Here is a 20,264-nt window from a genome sequence, read left to right on the forward strand (position 1 = left end):
CAGTTGATCTCCGATTTTCATATTACTTTACAGCTAGCCAGCAACGTGCAGTAGTTGTTAACAGCAGCTAGGCAGCTAGCTGTCTATACACGTGAAGTAGTTCTATAGGATTGATCTTTTTCAATTCCAAAGCTGACATGTGTACGTGTATTTTTTTTATTTTGTTCGATTGATTTTTTTTTATTTTTCTTTAATTAATTTCAGAATCTACCTCGTGCGAGATAACGTGTGGAGGCTGTTGAAATGTGACTTTTGTTGTCTCCTGTAACTTTTCTTTTTCTGACTCAAATGGATGAACAACTCTTCGTAATTATCAGAATCAAGTATCATTCGAAGATATATTTCAGCCTACAAGATCCGTAGGCATATATGGCATCATCAAAAAAGCATATTAATATCACACCACTGAATTCACAACTTCAAAAAATGGGTCGAGAAAAAAATACTTTTCATACATGCTTCATGTTGCTGCTCTTACTGTCTCTCGTTTCGTCAAGCAACTGTATAAGAAAAAATAGATGAACTGGAATTTTCAGAGCTGTTTCGAATTGATCCCCATATCCGGTCTTTGTCGCCGTTCTAATGAGCTGTGTCAAACCAAAAGAACTTGAGAAAGTTTTTCATCTTCAACAATCCCAAGCACTTTAAGAATTTGTTCGGTTAGTTGGGATTTAATTATCAAGAGAAATCTATTCCGGGGAGGAATGGGTGAACCTCTCCCGTATCACCCAATCCCTATGAGATTTGAATTCTCAATTTTCCCATAATCCATTCCATAAAAACATTCGTTCGTTTTGGAAAGAATTTATAGAAAGTAGCATGTTGAGATTTTACACATTATCATACAAGATGTCGGGATTTTTTTCATACCACCGATGGAGAGGATTAATTCCTCGGCAAATACAACGGAAAAATCCCAGGATAAGCCAGGCTAGAACCCTGACTAGGCTTAACCAAACAACGATTTTTCTGTGGGCCGAGATTTATTCCACGGGGGAGAAATCCACGGGGTTGTGGTCTAATTCCGTCCAATTCCCCTCTAACCGAACAAGGTCTAAAAGCACTATGGCATTCACGGCAACCATGAAAAGTTTTTCATGTTCGTAGACATATGGGGAGTTCGATTGAAGAGAAAATGGCATAAAAAAACTTTCTAGGCGACTCCAAAGAGAAAATCTAAATCAAGAACAAATAAATGATCTGAACATTATTAGTATTGATGTCTGAGCAACGAAGATGAGTCCTTCAGACCAGCTGAGGAGGACGTGTCGGAGGAAGCGGAGGTGTGAGTGCCATAGCCACTCGCCGTCGACGACGACTGCGTCGCACTTGAGGAAGACAACCCTACAGATGACGCGAAGAGCCCTTCCACCGAGATCGCCGGCGAAGTGTACATCGGCACGGGCATCTTGGCCGGCAGCGCCGGCAGCTGCCCACCGGACTGGAGCATAGCCATGGCGTCTTTGATAGGCGGCCGCATGGCCGGGTCAGGGTGCGCGCACCAGAGCCCGACGGCGACGACACGCTCCAGCTCCGCCGCGTCGTACATGCCGTCAAGCCGCTCGTCGGCGACGGCGAGAACCTCCCCCTTGCCGTACATGTCCCATGCCCACTCGACCAGCCGGAGGTTGTCGCTGTCAATGAGGCTCATCGGTCTCTTCCCGCACGCCACCTCGAGCACGACGATGCCGAAGCTGTAGACGTCCGACTCGGCGCTTGCTCTGCCGGTGATGATGCACTGGGGATCGACGTAGCCCGGCGTCCCCGACACGGCGGTCATGGTTTGCATCCCGGCGGCGTGGTCGATGAACCTCGCGAGCCCGAAGTCGCCCAGCTTGGCGCCGAAGGACTCATCCAGCATGACATTGCTCGGCTTGATGTCTCGGTGCACGACGCATTTCTCCCCCTCCTCATGGAGGTAGACGAGGGCTGATCCGATTCCAAGAACAATTTTGACCCTGTGGCAGATGAAATCCAAGTTAATGGGGTTTAATCTCACAAAAAACATACACGAATTACTTTGACATCGTAGCAATGGAGATGAAGTTAACCTCATTGGCCATGTGAGGAAGGTGCCATTGCCGTGGAGATGGATGTCGAGGCTGCGGTTGGGGAAGAGCTCGTAGATGAGGAGGAGCTCGCCATGGCCATGGCACCAGCCAATGAGCTGCACCAGGTTGCGGTGGCGCAGCTGGCTTATCACTTTGATCTCAGACTTGTACTCCTTCCTCCCTTGCTTGGAGGAGTCTTTAGCGAAGCGCTTAATGGCGACGGCGAGGCCCTGCTCTCTCAGGTAGCCCCGGTACACCGAACCGAAGCCGCCCTGCCCGAGCTTCTCCTCGGCGGCGAAGCTCTTCGTCGCCTCGACGACGTCGTGGTATGGGAACCGCCTTGGCCCTGTCCCCATTTCGATCTCCACGATAGGCTCGTCGTCGTCGTCGGAGCCTCTGTTCTCTGCCTCCTCTGCTTCTTCCCTCCTTCTCTTGCTCAGACGTCGCCGGACAAAGACCGCTGCCGTAGCGAAGAGGAGCACGGCGAACAGTGCTGCACCGACGGTGGCGCCCGCTACGACTCCGCCGCGTACGGAACCTGAGGTGGTTGGTGCCGTGACTGGCATCGAAGGTGGTGGCACTACTGGTGGTGGTGATGGCGCCGTCTTTGGTTCCATTGACGAGCTGAAATACCAAGAACGCACCTGATGCAGCTCGACGGATGTGGTCGTGGAGGCGGAGAATCCAACGCAGACCTTCTCCGGCAACACGCTCTTGAGGTCGACCTTATAGCTAAGACTGTAGTTCATGTTTCGGCTATCATCGAGCTGTAGCGCCATAGCCAGGATGCTCGTGACGTTGTCGTACTTGATCACGGCGGTCATGTTCCCGGTGAGGCTGAAGTTCGGCAAGCTCACGTTGGTGCTGGATATGACGGAGTTGATGTCGATGCCTAGGTGGTCATAGGTGTCGTCGGGGTCTTTCACTTCGGTGTTGTTGAAGGTGTCGAACTCCACCGCCACGAACCGGCCGTCGCCGGCCGCAATGGTGTCCACGCTTTGGTCGGTTAGGCCGAGGTTGTAACTACCGGACCTGGCGGCATCTGGGAAAGGGTAGGCGGCGAGGAAGAAGGCCATGCCGGCGCCCTTGTTGTTGATGCCGCCTTCCTGTTGCACGGGTTGGATGACGAAGGAGAAGCGCGTGGTGAAGCTGGCCACCTCGCCGGAGTCCTTGTCCCAGAGGAGCATCGGCTGGGCGTTGTACGCGCGCCCTACGCTGCCGCCTATGCCCGTGATCCTGTTCGCGGTGACGTCGATCAGCCCGGCACTGGCGTCGATGGAGGCCTGGCCTTCGCGCTTGATGGCGTTCTCGTCGCCCCGGGTGAAGTTGGTGTAGTTGAAGGACAAGGCGGCGACGGGAGCCGGAGCCAGGTAGCAGACGGAGAAGAAGATGAGGCCGGCAGAGCACACGGTCGCCGATGTGATCAGCGAGCAGCCGGCCATCGCCGCCAGCTGATCAGCTTGGATTGGAGCGGAGTCGGGAGTCTGGACGCCGTCGAGTTGAGAATCTTGAGGCTCTTAACATAGTCAAGACTGAAGAACGAGTCGTCCCGCCCGGGCAACGACTTCATTTTCGGCTTATTCTATGAAACATGTCTCAAAGTTTAACCAGTTTTGCAACAACTATAACACCCAAATAGGTTTCATTAAATCACTAGTATGATAGTATCTTTTTTTTATTTAACATCGTTACTTTTGGATCTATGTTTTAGCTCTTGTCTCACTTAAAAAAATTACATAGCTATTAAATTTTTATTTGTTTTATTATCAAAGGTCTTGGATTTGAATCCCACAAATCACATACTTATGAATTTAATCTAAAAAAATTGCATAAATTATCAATTAGGATGTAAAGTTGTGTTATAGATGACGGCTAAAATTTTTTTAAAAATGATTATTTTCACACCTAAGAAAACAAAACTTGGAAATCAATATCCGCTGGCAGTTGCATTATGCCGTTCCGCCAACAAAAATCAATTTTCACTTGCAGTCGGACGTCGACAGGGAAGATAGTTGATTTTTACTTACTTTTAATTGGTGGCGTGGTGTCTGGCTGCCAAAAGAAAGTTTTTTTTTCGTATGGTGTGGTAACTCAAACGATAAATTTACAAACGAAAAGGATTATAAAATATATTTACACTAAATTTTTAAATAAAACGAATGGTCAAAAATTATAAGTAAATAGTCCGAATTCTATATACTATGGGACACAGAGGCAGTAGCTTACAGGCATAAAATAAAGGATGTTAAGAAAAATGTGACAAGCTATGATGAAAAATGATGGAAACAGTCTAATATGCGTGTTAAGAAACAGCGACCGATCTACACCGACGCCGTCGGGTTCTCTGAGAGCAGGAGTAATAGCAGGCAAGCCAGCCGTAAATATATTTTAAAGAGATAAAAAAAGAGTAGTAGACTATTAATTTGTAGCTAACTATAGCATGGGCTTCAAGACACATTATGTATATGATATATTAGATAATATATTAATAACTATTAGATTGACTATAAATAAATTGGATCTAGTTAGCTATAAAAAACACCATGCTTCACTTCGCCTGGGTGAAGAGCATCGCCGGCGGCTGAATCCGCCGGGGTTGTTTACCTGGCAAAAATTTTTGCTAGATATGTCAAATCGAACATTTGACCGGATTTCGGAAGGGGTTTTTAGACATAAATAGGAAAACAAATTTCAGATTTTGCCTGGAAACCACGGGATGAATCTTTTGAGTCTAATTAATCAATCATTAGCACATGTTGGTTACTGTAGCACTTATGGCTAATCATGTCCTAATTAGGCTCAAAAGATTCGTCTCACGATTCCCCCCGTAACTATGTAATTAGTTTTAATGTTCATGTATATTTAATACTTCATTTAGCTGTCCAAAGATTCGATGTAATGTTTTTGGGAAAATTTTTTTGGACTTGCAGCTCTCTACAATTATATTTTGCTTTCTCTAGATTTATTTATGAATGAATATATATGTTTTAAAATAATTTTATCATTCTTAGAAAAACAATTTTATTATCTTTAATAAAATACCGAGAGATATTATATTCTATAGCGTAAAATTTGATACTCCAAGTACTTTTGTATCTCGAGATATAAAAAATTAAAATATAAATTTTGATACTTAGATGTATTTTACTGAAGGATAAGGATGATAAACACACAGTTTAACCGTTTAGAAAACGTATGTGTGGAAAGCAAGAGAATCTGGATTATTAAAGTCACGTACAAAGAGGTCTCTATTAGCTTACTCTCTTAATCGTCACGTAAGCAAATTTGATGATGTGGAGGAAAGAGAGGGAAGGAGAGAGAAAAACTATTGTCATGCATGACAATGACTTAGAGTCGACTCTTAGCATTTATTAAAGAAAACTTTCTAGCATAAAATGTATAAAAAGAAAACTAGTTTAATAAAAATATTTTTTACATTAATGAAGAAATCACACCTGACTCTGCCTTTATATATATATATATATATATATATATATATATATATATATATATATATATATATATATATATATAATTAAAAAATAGACTCGATAGAGCCCACGGTGGCCTCTCCCGTTGAACGGGGGACAGCCGAACGCGGCATGAAAGGGTAATAGATTGCAGTGGTCGGTCAAGTTCCAAAGGTTATGTGAACTTGTGAAGCGGTCAATCCATAGAGTTAGAAAGAAGAAAACAAATGAACAATGACGCGGAATTGCACGCTCCCACACTGGCGTGATGGAAGTAGTCTCTGCTAATTAATCTGCGCCTGTTTCACCTGGAATTAAAGACTGCTGTGCTCAGGCTTTGACCTTATCCCGTGTTTCTCCTTAATTAACTCAAGACTTCTTCTACATAAAATAGAACTATTGATTCAGAGGTTTACTCCGATCTAATAAAAAGTATTTCGAGGTACAGTATCTCACGGCACTAAATCGTTTTTCACCATTGGATCTAGCTAAGCAGAATAGACATCGTTACATCCAACGATCAGAAACGATTTGGTTACGTGAGGTACCGATAGCTTGACATATTTTTTGTTGGACTGAAGCAAATCTCGAAAATAAAAGCGCATTTCAAGTTGAAATTTCTAACAGTTGGAAACACGAAACGCGTACTGCGCGTGTTATCGGGCACATGTACGTGTTGAAAAACACTTGCACACTCATCTTTTAATTTTTTCCTATAGATTTTTTCACCGAAGTTTATTTTTAGCCTTGGGTTTTAGATCGGTAAGAATAAATATATAAAATTTTTATTCATAAATTATTTTTTAATATGTTGTTTAGCCTTTTTTTTTTTACAAACGATCACCCCTAATTTCTGTAGAGAGTCGAGTGTTCTCCTATGTATACTGCGCGTGTTGTCGGTCACGGTTTTTTCCTTTTCCATGTAACCTATTAGGATTTTTACTCCTATATGATTAGTTTAAAGTAATTGATAGTTCTTATTCGGTTTAGTTTAAAGTTGCTCACTGGAGCTGGTGGGTAGGAGGACGACGGTAGTGGCACACGTATGTGATGAAAAAGACTCGAAGAAGGTGACATGATTCTTTTCCACGTTTCACTTTTCGCGTTTCAAATGCTGGGTGTAATGTGACTATAAATACGCGAGGAACAAGCCAGATGGTGTTTGGTCCTGAATGGTTAAAGCGATTGAAATATACCCATCCAGGTTAATTAAGGACCATAAATAAATAACTAATGAGAAAAATCTGTGTTTATACGCTGCTGCTATGGCTGACATTTTCTGCCGGTTGATCGAGAATTCAGGACCAAACCGTCCATCACACTCCGAGTCTCGGGGATTTTCTTTATTTTTAAAACTTTTTAATAAATAATTTTATTACTAAACCTTAGAGAAAATATTTTCACCGTATAAACACGCCACCAATATTAGTGTGGCAGATAACGCTGCCACGCATTACCGGCGTGGCAAGACAATGATCCCATGTTGGTGCCCATGCCAAATACTCTGCGTGACAGCGTTATTTTGCCATGCCGCTAACATTGGCATGTCCAAAAGGTTCATAAAGTGAAAATATTTTTTTCCGAGGTTTAGTAACAAAATTATTTATTAAATAGGTTAAAAAAAATTTCGAGTCTCGGTAGTTATTTAGTTGTTGCTGTTTGTTGTACACGTACTGCTTCCCTCTCTGTCTCGCCAAATTCGACCTGCCGAGATGCCCGTTGCTGTTGATCAGCAGCAGCAGCAATTCGGGTGGAGATGCAAAATGCAGAGTGGCGTCTCGGTTGAGCTTGGCCATAGTGGAAGACCTGCACTGCAACTGCAACCACCGTATGTAGTCGTCTGGAAAGAAAGTCTATTTTGGTTCAACTATTGGCAAAATCTGATTTCCACCTGACCACAAAACAGATATAGATACTCCCCCCCCCCCCCCTATCAATGCCTTAACTCCCTGAGTGATTTTATCTTATATGACGTCTATTTAATATATTATTTCTTAAATATGGTGTCTCTCTATATAGCAAGAACAAATGAAATAAAAAATATAGTGGGCCCTATGTGAGGCCTAAATGTCAATGACACCATTTGCTTCCTCCTCGCCTCTCTTCTCTCTCCCTTCCCATATCTCTCCACCATCTCTGCTCGCCTCTCTTCTCTCTCCTCCCTATCTCTCCACCATCTCTGCTGGTGGCAACTAGGAGAAGTGGAGTTCGAGGTGGAGGCTGAGATTGACCTTGTCTGCAAGTGGGCTAATGGGCTGCTCCAGTAGAGGTTTTTTGGGCTTTTAGAAATTTTTCAAACATTATCAGAACTATTTGAACATAGACGCCGAATAAAATCGGTCATTAATAAAAAAAATAGCCGGAATTTTTCGTACTGTTTTTATCCCTACTAAAATCAAAGTCGGACAATATATAGGTAGGGAGAGAAATTAACTTTTTTCCTACTACTCAGCTCTTCCCAAAATCCTAGCCCAGCGAGGCCCTAATTAAAGGGATGATTGTTTGTTTTTTCATGATAAAACACAAATGATATATTTGTAAACAAAAAATAATTTATGAATAAAAAGTTTATATAGGTATTCTTAGTGATCTAAAGTCCAAGCGGAAAAATCGATAAAAAAGCCTAAAATCAACACCAAATTTAAGGTTAAAAATTTAAATTTTAGCTTATAGCATAAATAAAAGAGAAAAGACGAGGGCTTCAAGTAACTCACCTACTGAGCGTCGACGCGTGGAGTCCTGTAGCTTATGAGCGGCAATCAGACACCTGGGTAGCTTTTCCTGCAGTTTGCTTTAGAGCAGGTACAATAGCAGGCTATAAGCTGACTACAAACATATTATAAGGAGGTAAGAAAGGAGAGAGAAGGAGAGTGAGCTATAAATGTATAGCCAGCTACACACGGACTCCAAGATACAGTATGTATATAACATGCGGGACATAGTAGTGTATATTTTGTAGCTAGCTATTGTATGAATTGGCTATTAGTTGGCTATAAATGAATTAGAGCTAGTAGTTAGCTATACTATTTAACTCGCTTTACGCTGCAGGACACCCATGGTGCCCAATTCGTCTATAGCAAGACGTATGAAATCTTGCTGCTCATCTCTCGAGGGGGGCGGACGTGTACTACTACTCCCCGGGGACCTATCAATTCAGTTCCTGGCACTGCCGATGATACTGCAGACAGAATTGAACACACGCTTGCCCGGACGAGGTTTCTCTGACTCAAGTTAGAGAGACGTGGGTCGCTAACATGTGAACCCCACCGCCCACGGGCTCACATGTTAGCCCCTCTGATTTAAGTCAGCGGAATCCCGTTACGCCTGCCCCGGTGTAACAGTTTATTTAACACGCGCAAAACAGAGAATCTTAAAACCAATGGATGCATATCGATCGGTCCATCACGCCTGGATCATATCGTTTCGATGCACGCATGCATGAACTGAAGGAATTTTTCTCCCCTTGTTGGCTCTAGCTAATTAAATTTAATTAGCCAAAACTAATTAATCAATTAATCCGTGGTACATCCATGCATGTTAATTAAGAGCAGGTACAATAGGAGGATATAAACCAGCTATAAGCATATTTTAAAGAGATAAGAGGGGAGAGAGAAGAGATGTAGGCTACTAATTTGTAAGCAGCTGTACACGGACTCCAAGACACAGCATGTGTATGATATGTGGGATCATGTACTAATGTTTTGTAGGTAACTATTGTATAAATTGACTATTAAATTAACTATAGATGAATTGGAGACAATTGACTATACTATTGAACTTGCTCTAATTCGGACCAACCTCCTCGATAATTCTGCTGTCACTTGAGATGCATGCATGCAATGAATCTTGCCCATTTTTGTGCCCTATCTTTTCGTTTTCGTTTATACCTATAACCTAAAATTTAATTTTTCAAATATAAATTTAGAGTTGATTTAGAAGTTTTTATCATAGTTTATTTTTCAGTTTTGGCTTCGAACACGTATATAAAAGTTTTATTTATAAATTATTTTTTATTTATAAATATATCATTTGACTTTAATCATCCATTTACTTTCCTTCCGACGAGACACACTTAATACACCATGCAAATATTGCTCGATCCCAAAGTTAACGGTCGCTGGTCTGCTCCATGCAGCTGCATATGCTGCCTGGTCCATGCACGGGGATACACTTATTCAGATAAAGCAGCCACCCGGCCGTGTGATCTCTAGCTATAAAAGGAGGAGCTAGCTATAGCACCATGCAGGTGTCCATCTCTGTCAGTGACAGAGCAGATAAAATCCTAGGAAAAGATGGTGCAGCACATGTTCAGGCTGAAGCCGGGAGCAGGCGAAGAAGAAGGCGCCATGGGTGGCAGCAGGTGGAGGAAGAGCCGCCGACGGCGAGGTCGGGAAGCGATCATGGCTATCAAGAAGAAGATGCTGCAGTGCAGCAGCGCCAAGGAGCATCAAGGGAGAAGATTCAAGAGGAGCTACTTGGCCGGCGGCGAGCAGGGCGACGCCGCCGCCTCCGCCATCTTCTACCTCGCCTGCCTCGCCACCTGTGCACCTTACCCTTTCACATCAGTTAAGACATTTACTTCCACCATCCAAAAAAAATTTATTCTAGCACTGGACGTGACACATCATCCATCCCAAAAAAATGATTCTGACATGGGATGTAACACATCCTAATATAATAAATCTAAACAGATACGTCCAGATTTATAAAACTATAATTTTTCATATCCAATACTAGATTAAGTTTTAATAGGACGAAAGGAGTAGAATAGATGACCAATCAATCCTTCGGGGTTTTTTTTCGAGGGAGTATTGCTGTTCTCATCTTTGGTTGGATCACTTCTGTTTTCTGGGCCTGATTGATTAACTGTGTTGGGCCACTTGGCCAGAGAATTTGGGATGGTTGACATGGGCTGGAAGATCGATTGGGCCCGTCGTTAACATACTCCGGTATTTATTGGAGGAAAAATATACTTGAATCCGGTTCATATTCATCAACCATAAAATTGTGTTGACTTCTGCGATATATTTGACTAATCACGGAATTTTGGTATAGGCCTTGAAAATTATTCAAAGGGATACGGAAGTATGATGGTTCATTTGAAGAGCAACTAGCAGGGTAGACCCGCATTTGTGGGCTAGATCCAATTATTACTTTAGATTATTTGTATCTATAAAATATAATTACTGTTTTAACTACAATGGGATACTACGATGATGAGTGTGATCTTTCTTTTTTTTATCTCTATTTTTCTTGTCATAACTTCATAGAATATTAATCTTGTATATCTTTAAAATTTTCGTACCGTAGCAAAACAGTGAGCAAGGACTCAATGAGAGCTTACGGCTTCAAATAGGATATGCACAGCTGTCTTTTTCTTTACTTATATATATATTCCTTGGTCTCAACCATTAAAATCTATATATAGTTAGCACGATCATACTGTGTATATATTTAAAACAAAATTGGATTATATATGTATATATATATATATATTCTATTTTTTTATTATATATGGTATATATATAAAACCGATAATATAATTGGATTTCACATCCAACTCTTAGAACAAAAAAAATAGAGTTGGATTCATCGTCAAAACAGTAATATCTCAGAGTTCCCATATGTAAAAAAATCAACCAAGTCAAAATTTTAGACATATTTTAATTAAAATATCAATATTTATAATCTAGATCTACTATGATCTAACGGCTTGGAATAATATCCCTTTTTTATGAATGTGGATAATTGATATTCTATTATACGCGATATAAAATTTTTAAATTATATTTTCATAGATATAATTCTACTTTCCACACAAAACCTTTTAAAGGTATAGTTGGATTTCATATAAAATTTTTATCTTTCTTTTGTTGATATAATTGTATTTTTATATGATAATATACATCAAATACAAAATTTTTATAATCTACATCAGTTATAATCTAATAGTTTAATTATTTTTCTTTGATTAATCTAAAATTGCTAGCATACTTTGCTTTTTCACTATACGGAGCTAGCTCACTCGTTTCAATATATGGTGCAACAAAAGGAAAGATGAAAGGATGACTTATGTCCGTCGTATATATACATGTATGATACTATATATGTTTATATGTTAATCCAATGGATATGTTACTGCTATAGCGCTATGTATATATTTTAGAAAGAAAAGTCCGCGCATTAATTAATCAATAGCATTTGGACCATAATCAAATTGATCGTTCTGAATTATGAACGATCAATATGATTGATTCATACATGTATATATACATATACTTGCCTTTCTGGCGCGGATTTTGGTGACGGAGAACTCGAGCTGCTGCTCGAGGTTGTTGATGTCGGCGAGGGTGAGGTTGGAGAGGTCGTCGTCGGTGAACTTCATTATGCCGCCGTCCATCTCGTTCCTCATCCTCGTCATCTCCACAAATATTTATCGTATAGGAGCGAATTATTATTAATTCATCAGGGCTTCACGACCTTCGATCCGACGGCGGCGATACCGTAGCTGAGCTTGCGATCTGCATTGAGATCCGTGCAGGGAGACGACCGCTTCCTGCATGGGAATCTCAGGGAGGTTACGGTGTCCAGCACGGAGTCAGGACTTGGGTAATGCTCCTCGGACCACGCCATCTGCGTTGTCGACGATGGCTTCCACCGGTCGTCTGATCCCTTGACTGTGGCTTCTGGCGTCAGGACATCGGACGCGGCGGCTGAGCGCATCTCAATGGCAATGATCTGCCGCAGCGTCTTGAGGTCCTCGTCGCACTTCTCTAGTGCGTGTCAGATCGATCAAGAATACGTAGATCGATCGTTTTCTTGCGCAAGGCTATCCCCTAGTCGTACGGGCCTAGTCCATATATAATATATTTGCTTTTCTTTTATATAATAAATCTAGACCATATAATCTAGATATGTCATGATAAATCACAACCATCGATATAGATTTATCACAATCCAACGGTTATTTATTTTCTTATTTTTCTCTGATTAACGTGGTAATTTCTAACCCCCAGAGCAAACGTGGAGTCTTCTTTTCGGGCTGTCTTTATATTATAACTAGTAGGTGGCCCGCGCATTTACGTGGCTAGATTTAGTTTATATTTAATCTTTGTGTACTTTTTGTTATTCATAGTATAAAAACATATTAATATATATTGTTTACTTCACTTAATTGTTGTCCATTTTAATTATATTTAATATTTATATGTTTGCAAAATTAGCTCTATTAAAATGGTTGATAAGCGAAAGTTACCTCCGCTCATCTATAGTTGTCGATTTTATTAGTTTTCCACTTTATTTGACTTATCAAAAATCACAGAACGAAATAGCTAAACTACTCATTTGTCCTTTCTTTCCCTCCAGCCTCGCACCCCTTTCTTTCTCCTCTGCAAGACCGCCTAATCTTACAACAATACATTGTTGCCCGTGAGACCATACCAAAAATCACCCTCTCGAGATTACTTGACACTAATGGCGCTTCTGTCCTCGCTCTTGCATGTTGCGCTGCTCGAGCTATCTTGCCTTCTTTAATCTCTCTCAGGATCCCATACAACACTATTTCATGTGTCCTTGAGCTTGTCTATAGTCACTGTAATATTGAGTTCATTTGTAATTACACTTAACTCCATTTTGTACATTTTGTATGATACCATCACTGATGCTGCCACTATCGATAACATAGATATTTATCTATATATCAATATTGTTTTTTATCCATTTTCTAGAGCTTATCAGCCAAGCTCAATTGATATAGCTCTTATGTTTTCATATATACAATTGTATTGTAACATCGAGTTTAAGAGTCAAACAATCATAATTAAAATATAGAGAAGTAATTAACCTCTAAGCCTAGAGAGCTGAATTAAATAGACTAATGTATATGAAGTTGGAGTAAATACATTTTGCAACAAAATATGTTTGAAAGAACTGGCTCTGCCTATACTTTAGTTCAATCGATTATTACTTCGATGGTCCTACCAATCTTTAATTAAAATATTAATCTTTATAATTTAAATCTGCTAGGATCTGACAGTGTGGAATAATATCCTTTTTTGGGTTAAAGTGGTAATTTTTAGCCTCACAATTTTGTGTGGACTGGATAATTGATGTCCAATTATATCTGATATAAAAATTTTAAATTATATTTCTATAGATTTAATTCTACTTTTCACACAAAATATTTTAAAGCTATAATTGGATTTCATATACAATTATTATCTTCTTTTTATTGATATAATAGTATATTATATATGATAATATCCATCAATCAAAAATGTTATAAGCTACATCAGTTATAATCTAACAGTTTGATTTTTTTAATGTGAAATAGCTAGCATACTTTTCTTATTCACTCATCATGGTAGCAAAACCGAGCAAGCTCGCTCGTTCCAATATACGGCACAGCAAAAGGAAAGATGAATGCCTGCCCTATATCCACCATATATATGCATATACGTATGCACGCATTAATCAATAGATGGACTCTTTCCTTGATATTAATTATTTTAGAAATTTTAATCGAGATTTAAATTTTTCTAAACTGTATTTACACATGAACTTTTTATTGTTCTTTATTTTTAATTTCTAAGTTGTATTTCTAATCTAGTTAGTTGTTTTCAAATTATATTTATACTGTGAATTGTGATGATAGCTTTTTCTGCCCCTTCTGGATTCGCCGGGCCAAGAAAGACAGGCACGTAGGCAGGCGGGGCGTGGCGAGGAGTCCATCGTCCGTCCGCCTTTTTTCTTTTTGTTCGTAGTCGTCCGATTCAACAAAATATCTTTTCTTTTTCTCTCCTGTTTTCCGATGTAATGTTATAGATTTTTTTTCTCCGATTAATCTACACCATCATAATTTGGACCCACCATGATTTAACGGTTATATTTTTTTCTCTTCGATTAACGTGGTAATTTCTAGCCCCTAGAACGAACGTTGAGCCTTCTTTGGGATGTCTTTATATTATAACTAGCATGATGGCCCGTACAAATTGTGCGACTAGCTTCGTTATTAAATTTCTTATATAATATCGAATATAGTTTATATTTTATTGTAAAATATAAATATTGAAAGTGGTAATATAATTTTAAACTCTAGACTAACTTGATCAAACTTTACCCTAAATAATATATAGGGTAAATATTTATCAAATAACATAAACAATAATCAGAAATCTTTGAAAAAGATTGAAAGGAAAAAACATAAGAATATTATTGGGAAGCCAATTCTGCCGGTATCTGTTGTATTGTTTTTCTCAACACCTTATTCGATCCAAATTCAAACTATTAATAATAAAGCATAATTTAGACATTTTGCATCATGAGTTTTTTAATAAAATTTATTAAATTAAAAAAATAAAATCTAAAGTCTATCACGGTTGTTGTTTGAACAAAGTAAGAGTCCAATTCCATATATGTAGCCAAATTGAGAGGGTTCCCGTAAATTTTTTTCTAATATCTCCAAATATGATTCTATTTCTACATAGATTTAAATTAATCTACACCATCAAAATCTAGACTTACTATAATCTAATGGTATAGATTTTTCCACATAATATTTAATTTTCTAAAAAGGTTACCACGTCAACGAAAAGCTGTGTGATTTTTGATTAGATGGGTTGTATTGCCATAACTATAGATCATATCGAGATTAAAAGTTCATGTTAAATAAAACATGTCGCTTAAGATAACATGAACTCTTTACTTTCAGTTATCATAAAATTTATTAAATTCAGAATAAATATTCAGTTACATACCTTCGACTCTCAATGATTTTTATTTTCTTTTTTCCCCGAGTAACAGAGATATACGCGGCAACTATCAATGATTTTGTTTTTCTCCTGAGTAATAGAGATATACACGGAATCCACCGTGATCTAACTATGTGTATTTTTTCTTTTTCTCCAATTAATCTACACTGTTATAATTTAGACCCACTATGATCTAACGGTGCATTTTTCCTCTGATTAATCTACACCGCTATAATCTAGACCCACCGTGATTTAACGGTGCATTTTTTCTCCGACTAACGTGGTACTTTCTAGCCCCAGGATTAATCTATACATTTATAATTTAGACCCACCGTGATCTAACGATGCATATATTTTTCTTTTCTTCGATTAACGTGGTAATTTCTAGACTTTAGAGCGATCGTGGAGCCTTTTTTTGGGCTGTCCATATAGTGCATATTACTTAAATATTTTTAAAGGTGCATCCAATTATTGTATTTATTTCGTAATATTAATTAAACTTAATTATTTATTTATATTAAATACCTCATATAAAGTGTCATTGCCTAGTTGTTACGTTGCCCGTCTATATGTAACTTTCTACGTCTCGAGGAGCAAACAGTTGATCGTTTTCTCTTTTTTTCTTTTCTATGCAAAATTGTTCCTGGAGAGAAACACCAAATCGGACAGCTCAAGACCAAGTCCGACTCTCTCTCATAGGCGATGCATCAAGCGTACCAATAGGATTTTAAAACATACCTTCCAGTGGCTGGCACTTGGACGTATTGGAGCCGAGGCCGGGCGGGCTATCCACCCGCCGTACGGGCCCAGTCCATATGATCTATTTACTTTTCTATAACGAATCTAGAACATATATATTATGATCTAGCAGTGTATGATCTTTTTCCGATTTACGTAGTAATTTCTAGCCTCTAAATTAATCTATATCGTTATATCTAGTGGTACATATTTTTTTCTCCGATTAACGTGGTAATTTATAGCCCTCAGAGTGAACGTGAAGCCTTATTTTAAGCCCGTCTTTATATTATAATAGATAGAATATTTTATCTTCCTTAGAATGTACAGGAGGTTACACTAAAATTTTGGTACCTCCTTATACCTTCTCAAAAATTATGAAATTGCTCTTATTTGATATGTTACCAGATTTTGGTGACTCCAACGGCTTGTTCACTTTTGATAATATTTTTAAATTTTGGTATTACCAAATTTTAGGAATGTAATAAACTAGGCAAACAATTACCAACATAACCCTACCAAATTTTTGTAATCTTGGAACTTTCAGCTAAAGTTTGGTAAGGACTTAAATCAAACACCATCCAATCTTACCGACATTTAGTAACACCGAAATTTTAGTGTCACTAAAGTTTGGAAAGGATTTCTTCTGGCAATGAAGTAACTAAAGCAATCCCAAGTATCGGTTCATGGAGTTTTTTTGCAACCGACCAAATTAGCCTATAAATACCGAGATGAAATGAATTCGTTGACTCGAGATATTCAGAGAAAGCTAATAAAGCGATTCCAATGCAATTTTAAAAGCTTAGAATCCACTCCCGTTGATCGGTCCTATATAGCATTTTATAGACATCTTATATGATAAAAATTGCCACGTCAACGCCACATCAGCACGAGTAATTTGAGTCAATGAGCCACTTCACCACTCTGTACGCTACCCCAACCGCGTCGCGCCGGTTGTACGCACAGTTTCAAACTCACCGATTGCGTTTGCGTACATGCAAAGCATATATAAACATTATATTATGTATGATACCAAAAACATAAACCACACCAAACTTTGGTACATTCAGATTAATAAAGAATATATTACGAAACTAATATTTCCTCCGTCCCTAAGTATTTGACAGCGTTGATTTTTTATACACGTTTGACTATTTGTTTTATTAAAAAATATAGAATTACTAATTATTTTTATATCATTTCATTTATTGTTAAATATCTTTATATATATATAGCTTTATATATTTAAAAAATTGAATAAGACGAATAGTCAAACGTGTATAAAAATATCAACGACGTCAAACATTTAGGTAGGTACAGAAAGAGTATTTGATAAAAAAAATTAATGTCGGTTGAGGGTTCCATTTGCAACCTAACAGATTATTGTCCAATAAATACGAGGAGATCAAACGAGTTCTTCAGAGATTATCCATGGCGACGGGAGGAGGAGAGCACTGCGACGCCTGCCACGGCGGCTTCGACTTGTGGCGCCCCGCCTTGACGGCGGAGTGCTCGCACAAGTTCCACCCTACCTGCGTCTCCGGCGCCGGCGTCTGCCCGGCGTGCGACGCGCGGTGGACAACCTCGCCGGCCGCGCCGCCGCCGACCACCTTCCGCTTTGGGTCCTCGCCCGCCGAGGCTACGGGCAGCCAGACGACGGCGACTTCGCCGCCGCAGCACGCTTCCCAGACGAGCTTGTTTAGGTGGCCGACGCCACCGCAACCATTCCAGACAGCAGGCTTGTTTGGACAGATGGCGCCGCCGGCGATGGGGTTCTTTGAAGGCTTCCGGCCATGGCCGCCGTCGTGCGACAGATGCCACTTCGCCATCGACACCAGCCAGGCCACCGTCACGTCCGAGTGCCACCACAGGTTCCACCTCCACTGCTTCTTCGGGAGCGTCTGCCCCGCCTGCAACGCGCGTTGGCGCGACGTGGCGGGACCTAACCCTTCGCCGCCGTCCACCTTGTTCCCCGCTGCTCCACAGGCTTCTTGGATCTTCTTGGAGAGCCAGTTGTACGACGACGACGAGCCGGTGGAGACGCCGGCACAGGGGGCGGCACCCGGTGGCGGCGAGTCCGTCCAGGCTGCAGCAAACAATGGATCGCTCGTCATCAAGACGCACTGCGAGTTCCCGGCCATCGCGAGGAGCACGCCCATGGAGAACTTCGCCGTTCTTGTTCATATCAAGGCTACTGGCATCGACGCGGAGGCGACGGCGGTGCGCACACCGGTCGACCTCGTCACGGTGCTCGATGTGAGCGGGAGCATGGCGGGATACAAGCTCACGCTGCTGAAGCGCGCCATGGGGTTCGTCATTGATCAGCTCGGCCATGGCGACCGCCTCAGCATCGTCTCGTTCTCCGGCGACGCGCGCCGAGTGATCCGGCTGACGCGCATGTCGGATAACGGCAAGGCCTCGGCCAAGACCGCCGTGGAATCGCTCGCTGCGGGCGGCGGGACGAACATCCTCAGGGGCCTTGACGAAGCCGCCGAGGTGCTCGACGGCCGCCGCCACCGGAACGCCGTCGCCAGCGTCATCCTTCTCTCCGACGGTCAGGACACGTACAATCTGAACGGCTACGGAGCCATCAACGTCGGGGGAACCACGACGAACTACAGTGTCCTCGTGCCACCTTCCTTCAAGCGCGCCGGCGACCGATGCTTGCCGATTCACACGTTCGGCTTCGGCACCGACCACGACGCGGCGGCGATGCACACCATCGCGGAGGAAACCGGCGGCACGTTCTCCTTCATCGAGAACCAGGCGGTCGTCCAGGACGCGTTCGCGCAGTGCATCGGCGGGCTCCTCTCGGTCACCGTGCAGGAGGCGCGCATCGCCATCACCTGCTCGCACCCCGGCGTGCGCGTCAGGTCGATCAAGTCGGGATGCTACGCGAGCCTCGTCGATGCAGACGGCCGGGCCGCCTCCTTGGACGTCGGCGAGCTCTACGCCGACGAGGAGAGGCGCTTCTTGGTGTTCTTGGACGCTCCAGTAGCCGGAGCCGGAGAAGACGCCACAGAACTGATCAAGGTGAGCTGCACTTACCGCGACACCGCGAGTCGGCAGTCGATGGTCGTCGCCGGCGTGGACACCGTTGTGGAAAGGCCAGTGGAGGTGACCGCCGACATGGAGCCGTCCATGGAGGTGGCGCAAGAGCGTATCCGCGTGGAGACAACCGAAGACATCGCCGCCGCGCGAGAAGCAGCCGAGCGCGGCGCGTACGCGGCGGCGAAGGCAATACTCACCCGCCGGCAGGAGGCGCTGGCCCGATCGGCGACGGCGCTGTCCGGCGACGCCAGGAGCGCGGCGCTGGTGTCGGAGGTGCGCGAGCTGGTCGCCCGAGTGGCGGACAGGCGGGAGTACGAGCAGACGGGGCGCGCGTGCTTGCTCGCCGGCATGATCTCGCACGAGCAGCAGCGCGCCACGTCGGTGCATCTCTTCGGATCTGCGGCGCCACCGTTTTCTTCGTCGTCAGGGACGCCGTTCGCGTCAACGGCGGCGGCGCCGTATGGGGCTCCGGCTCCGCCGTCGTACGGCGGATTTGGAGCGTACACGACGCCGGCGATGCAGAGCATGATGGAATTGTCGTGGAAGAAACGGGAGAATGGCGGGGAAAGCTCGCTTGGTTCGAAGTGAAGAAGGCATCATCTCAGAAGACACCTGCAGTTTGAAGATCTTAATGATTTTAATTTGTTTACAGCGATGGTTAAGTACTTTGAGCCTAAAATTGGCACCATTGTTTGTAATCGTACCGTGTGTTAGGTTAAGTTTGGTTGGTTTTGCTGGCAAAACTTTGATTAGTTTTTGGCTTGTATTTGTTAATCCCAAGTCTGAAATTTAAACTTGTTTGGAGCCTTGTCTACCTAGTTCGGAGTACTTCGAATCTAAATTGCCACCATTATGCTGTTTCGCTTTCTGGAAGAAAAACCAAAACCGTGTTTTTTACAAACAAAAAATAACTTGCAAGTGAAAATTTTATATACATATTGCAAGATTTACAAAATAAAGCATGATTAAAAAATATAAAATTAAGTTTTTAAAATTTAAATTTTGGCTTAGAAGTTGTTGCAACTTACAACTGCGGAAAGATGAAATATATTGTTTGTGCAATTTCTACTACGTTTGGAGTCAGTAATCTTCGGCCTTAATATTTTGGGGCCTCATGGGCTGGATTTCTGGCCTTTCAGTGAGGCAGTGAGACGTGCTCTTCCCTTTTTCTTATTTGTCTCTCTTGCTCGATAAAAATTGTGTACTTT

General features: G+C 41.8%; 2 protein-coding genes across 2 annotated transcripts; one reads left to right on the forward strand and one right to left on the reverse strand.

Annotated features, from left to right (window-relative positions):
* Positions 1-980: 980 nt before the first annotated feature.
* Positions 981-3,493, reverse strand: LOC102700450 (L-type lectin-domain containing receptor kinase IX.1-like). The gene is made up of 2 exons (XM_040526618.1): positions 2,052-3,493; positions 981-1,958 (listed from the first exon to the last, which is right to left on the reverse strand). The coding sequence occupies exons 1-2, from the start codon at positions 3,491-3,493 to the stop codon at positions 1,211-1,213; spliced, it is 2,190 nt and encodes a 729-aa protein (XP_040382552.1). The 3' UTR covers positions 981-1,210.
* A 13,943-nt stretch (positions 3,494-17,436) lies between these two features.
* LOC102701373 (E3 ubiquitin-protein ligase WAV3-like) lies at positions 17,437-19,896 on the forward strand. The gene is made up of 2 exons (XM_006659722.2): positions 17,437-17,653; positions 17,744-19,896. The coding sequence occupies exons 1-2, from the start codon at positions 17,437-17,439 to the stop codon at positions 19,642-19,644; spliced, it is 2,118 nt and encodes a 705-aa protein (XP_006659785.2). The 3' UTR covers positions 19,645-19,896.
* Positions 19,897-20,264: the final 368 nt, after the last annotated feature.

This window comes from Oryza brachyantha, chromosome 8, assembly GCF_000231095.2.
Source record: "Oryza brachyantha chromosome 8, ObraRS2, whole genome shotgun sequence".
NCBI classification, from domain to species: Eukaryota; Viridiplantae; Streptophyta; class Magnoliopsida; order Poales; family Poaceae; genus Oryza; species Oryza brachyantha.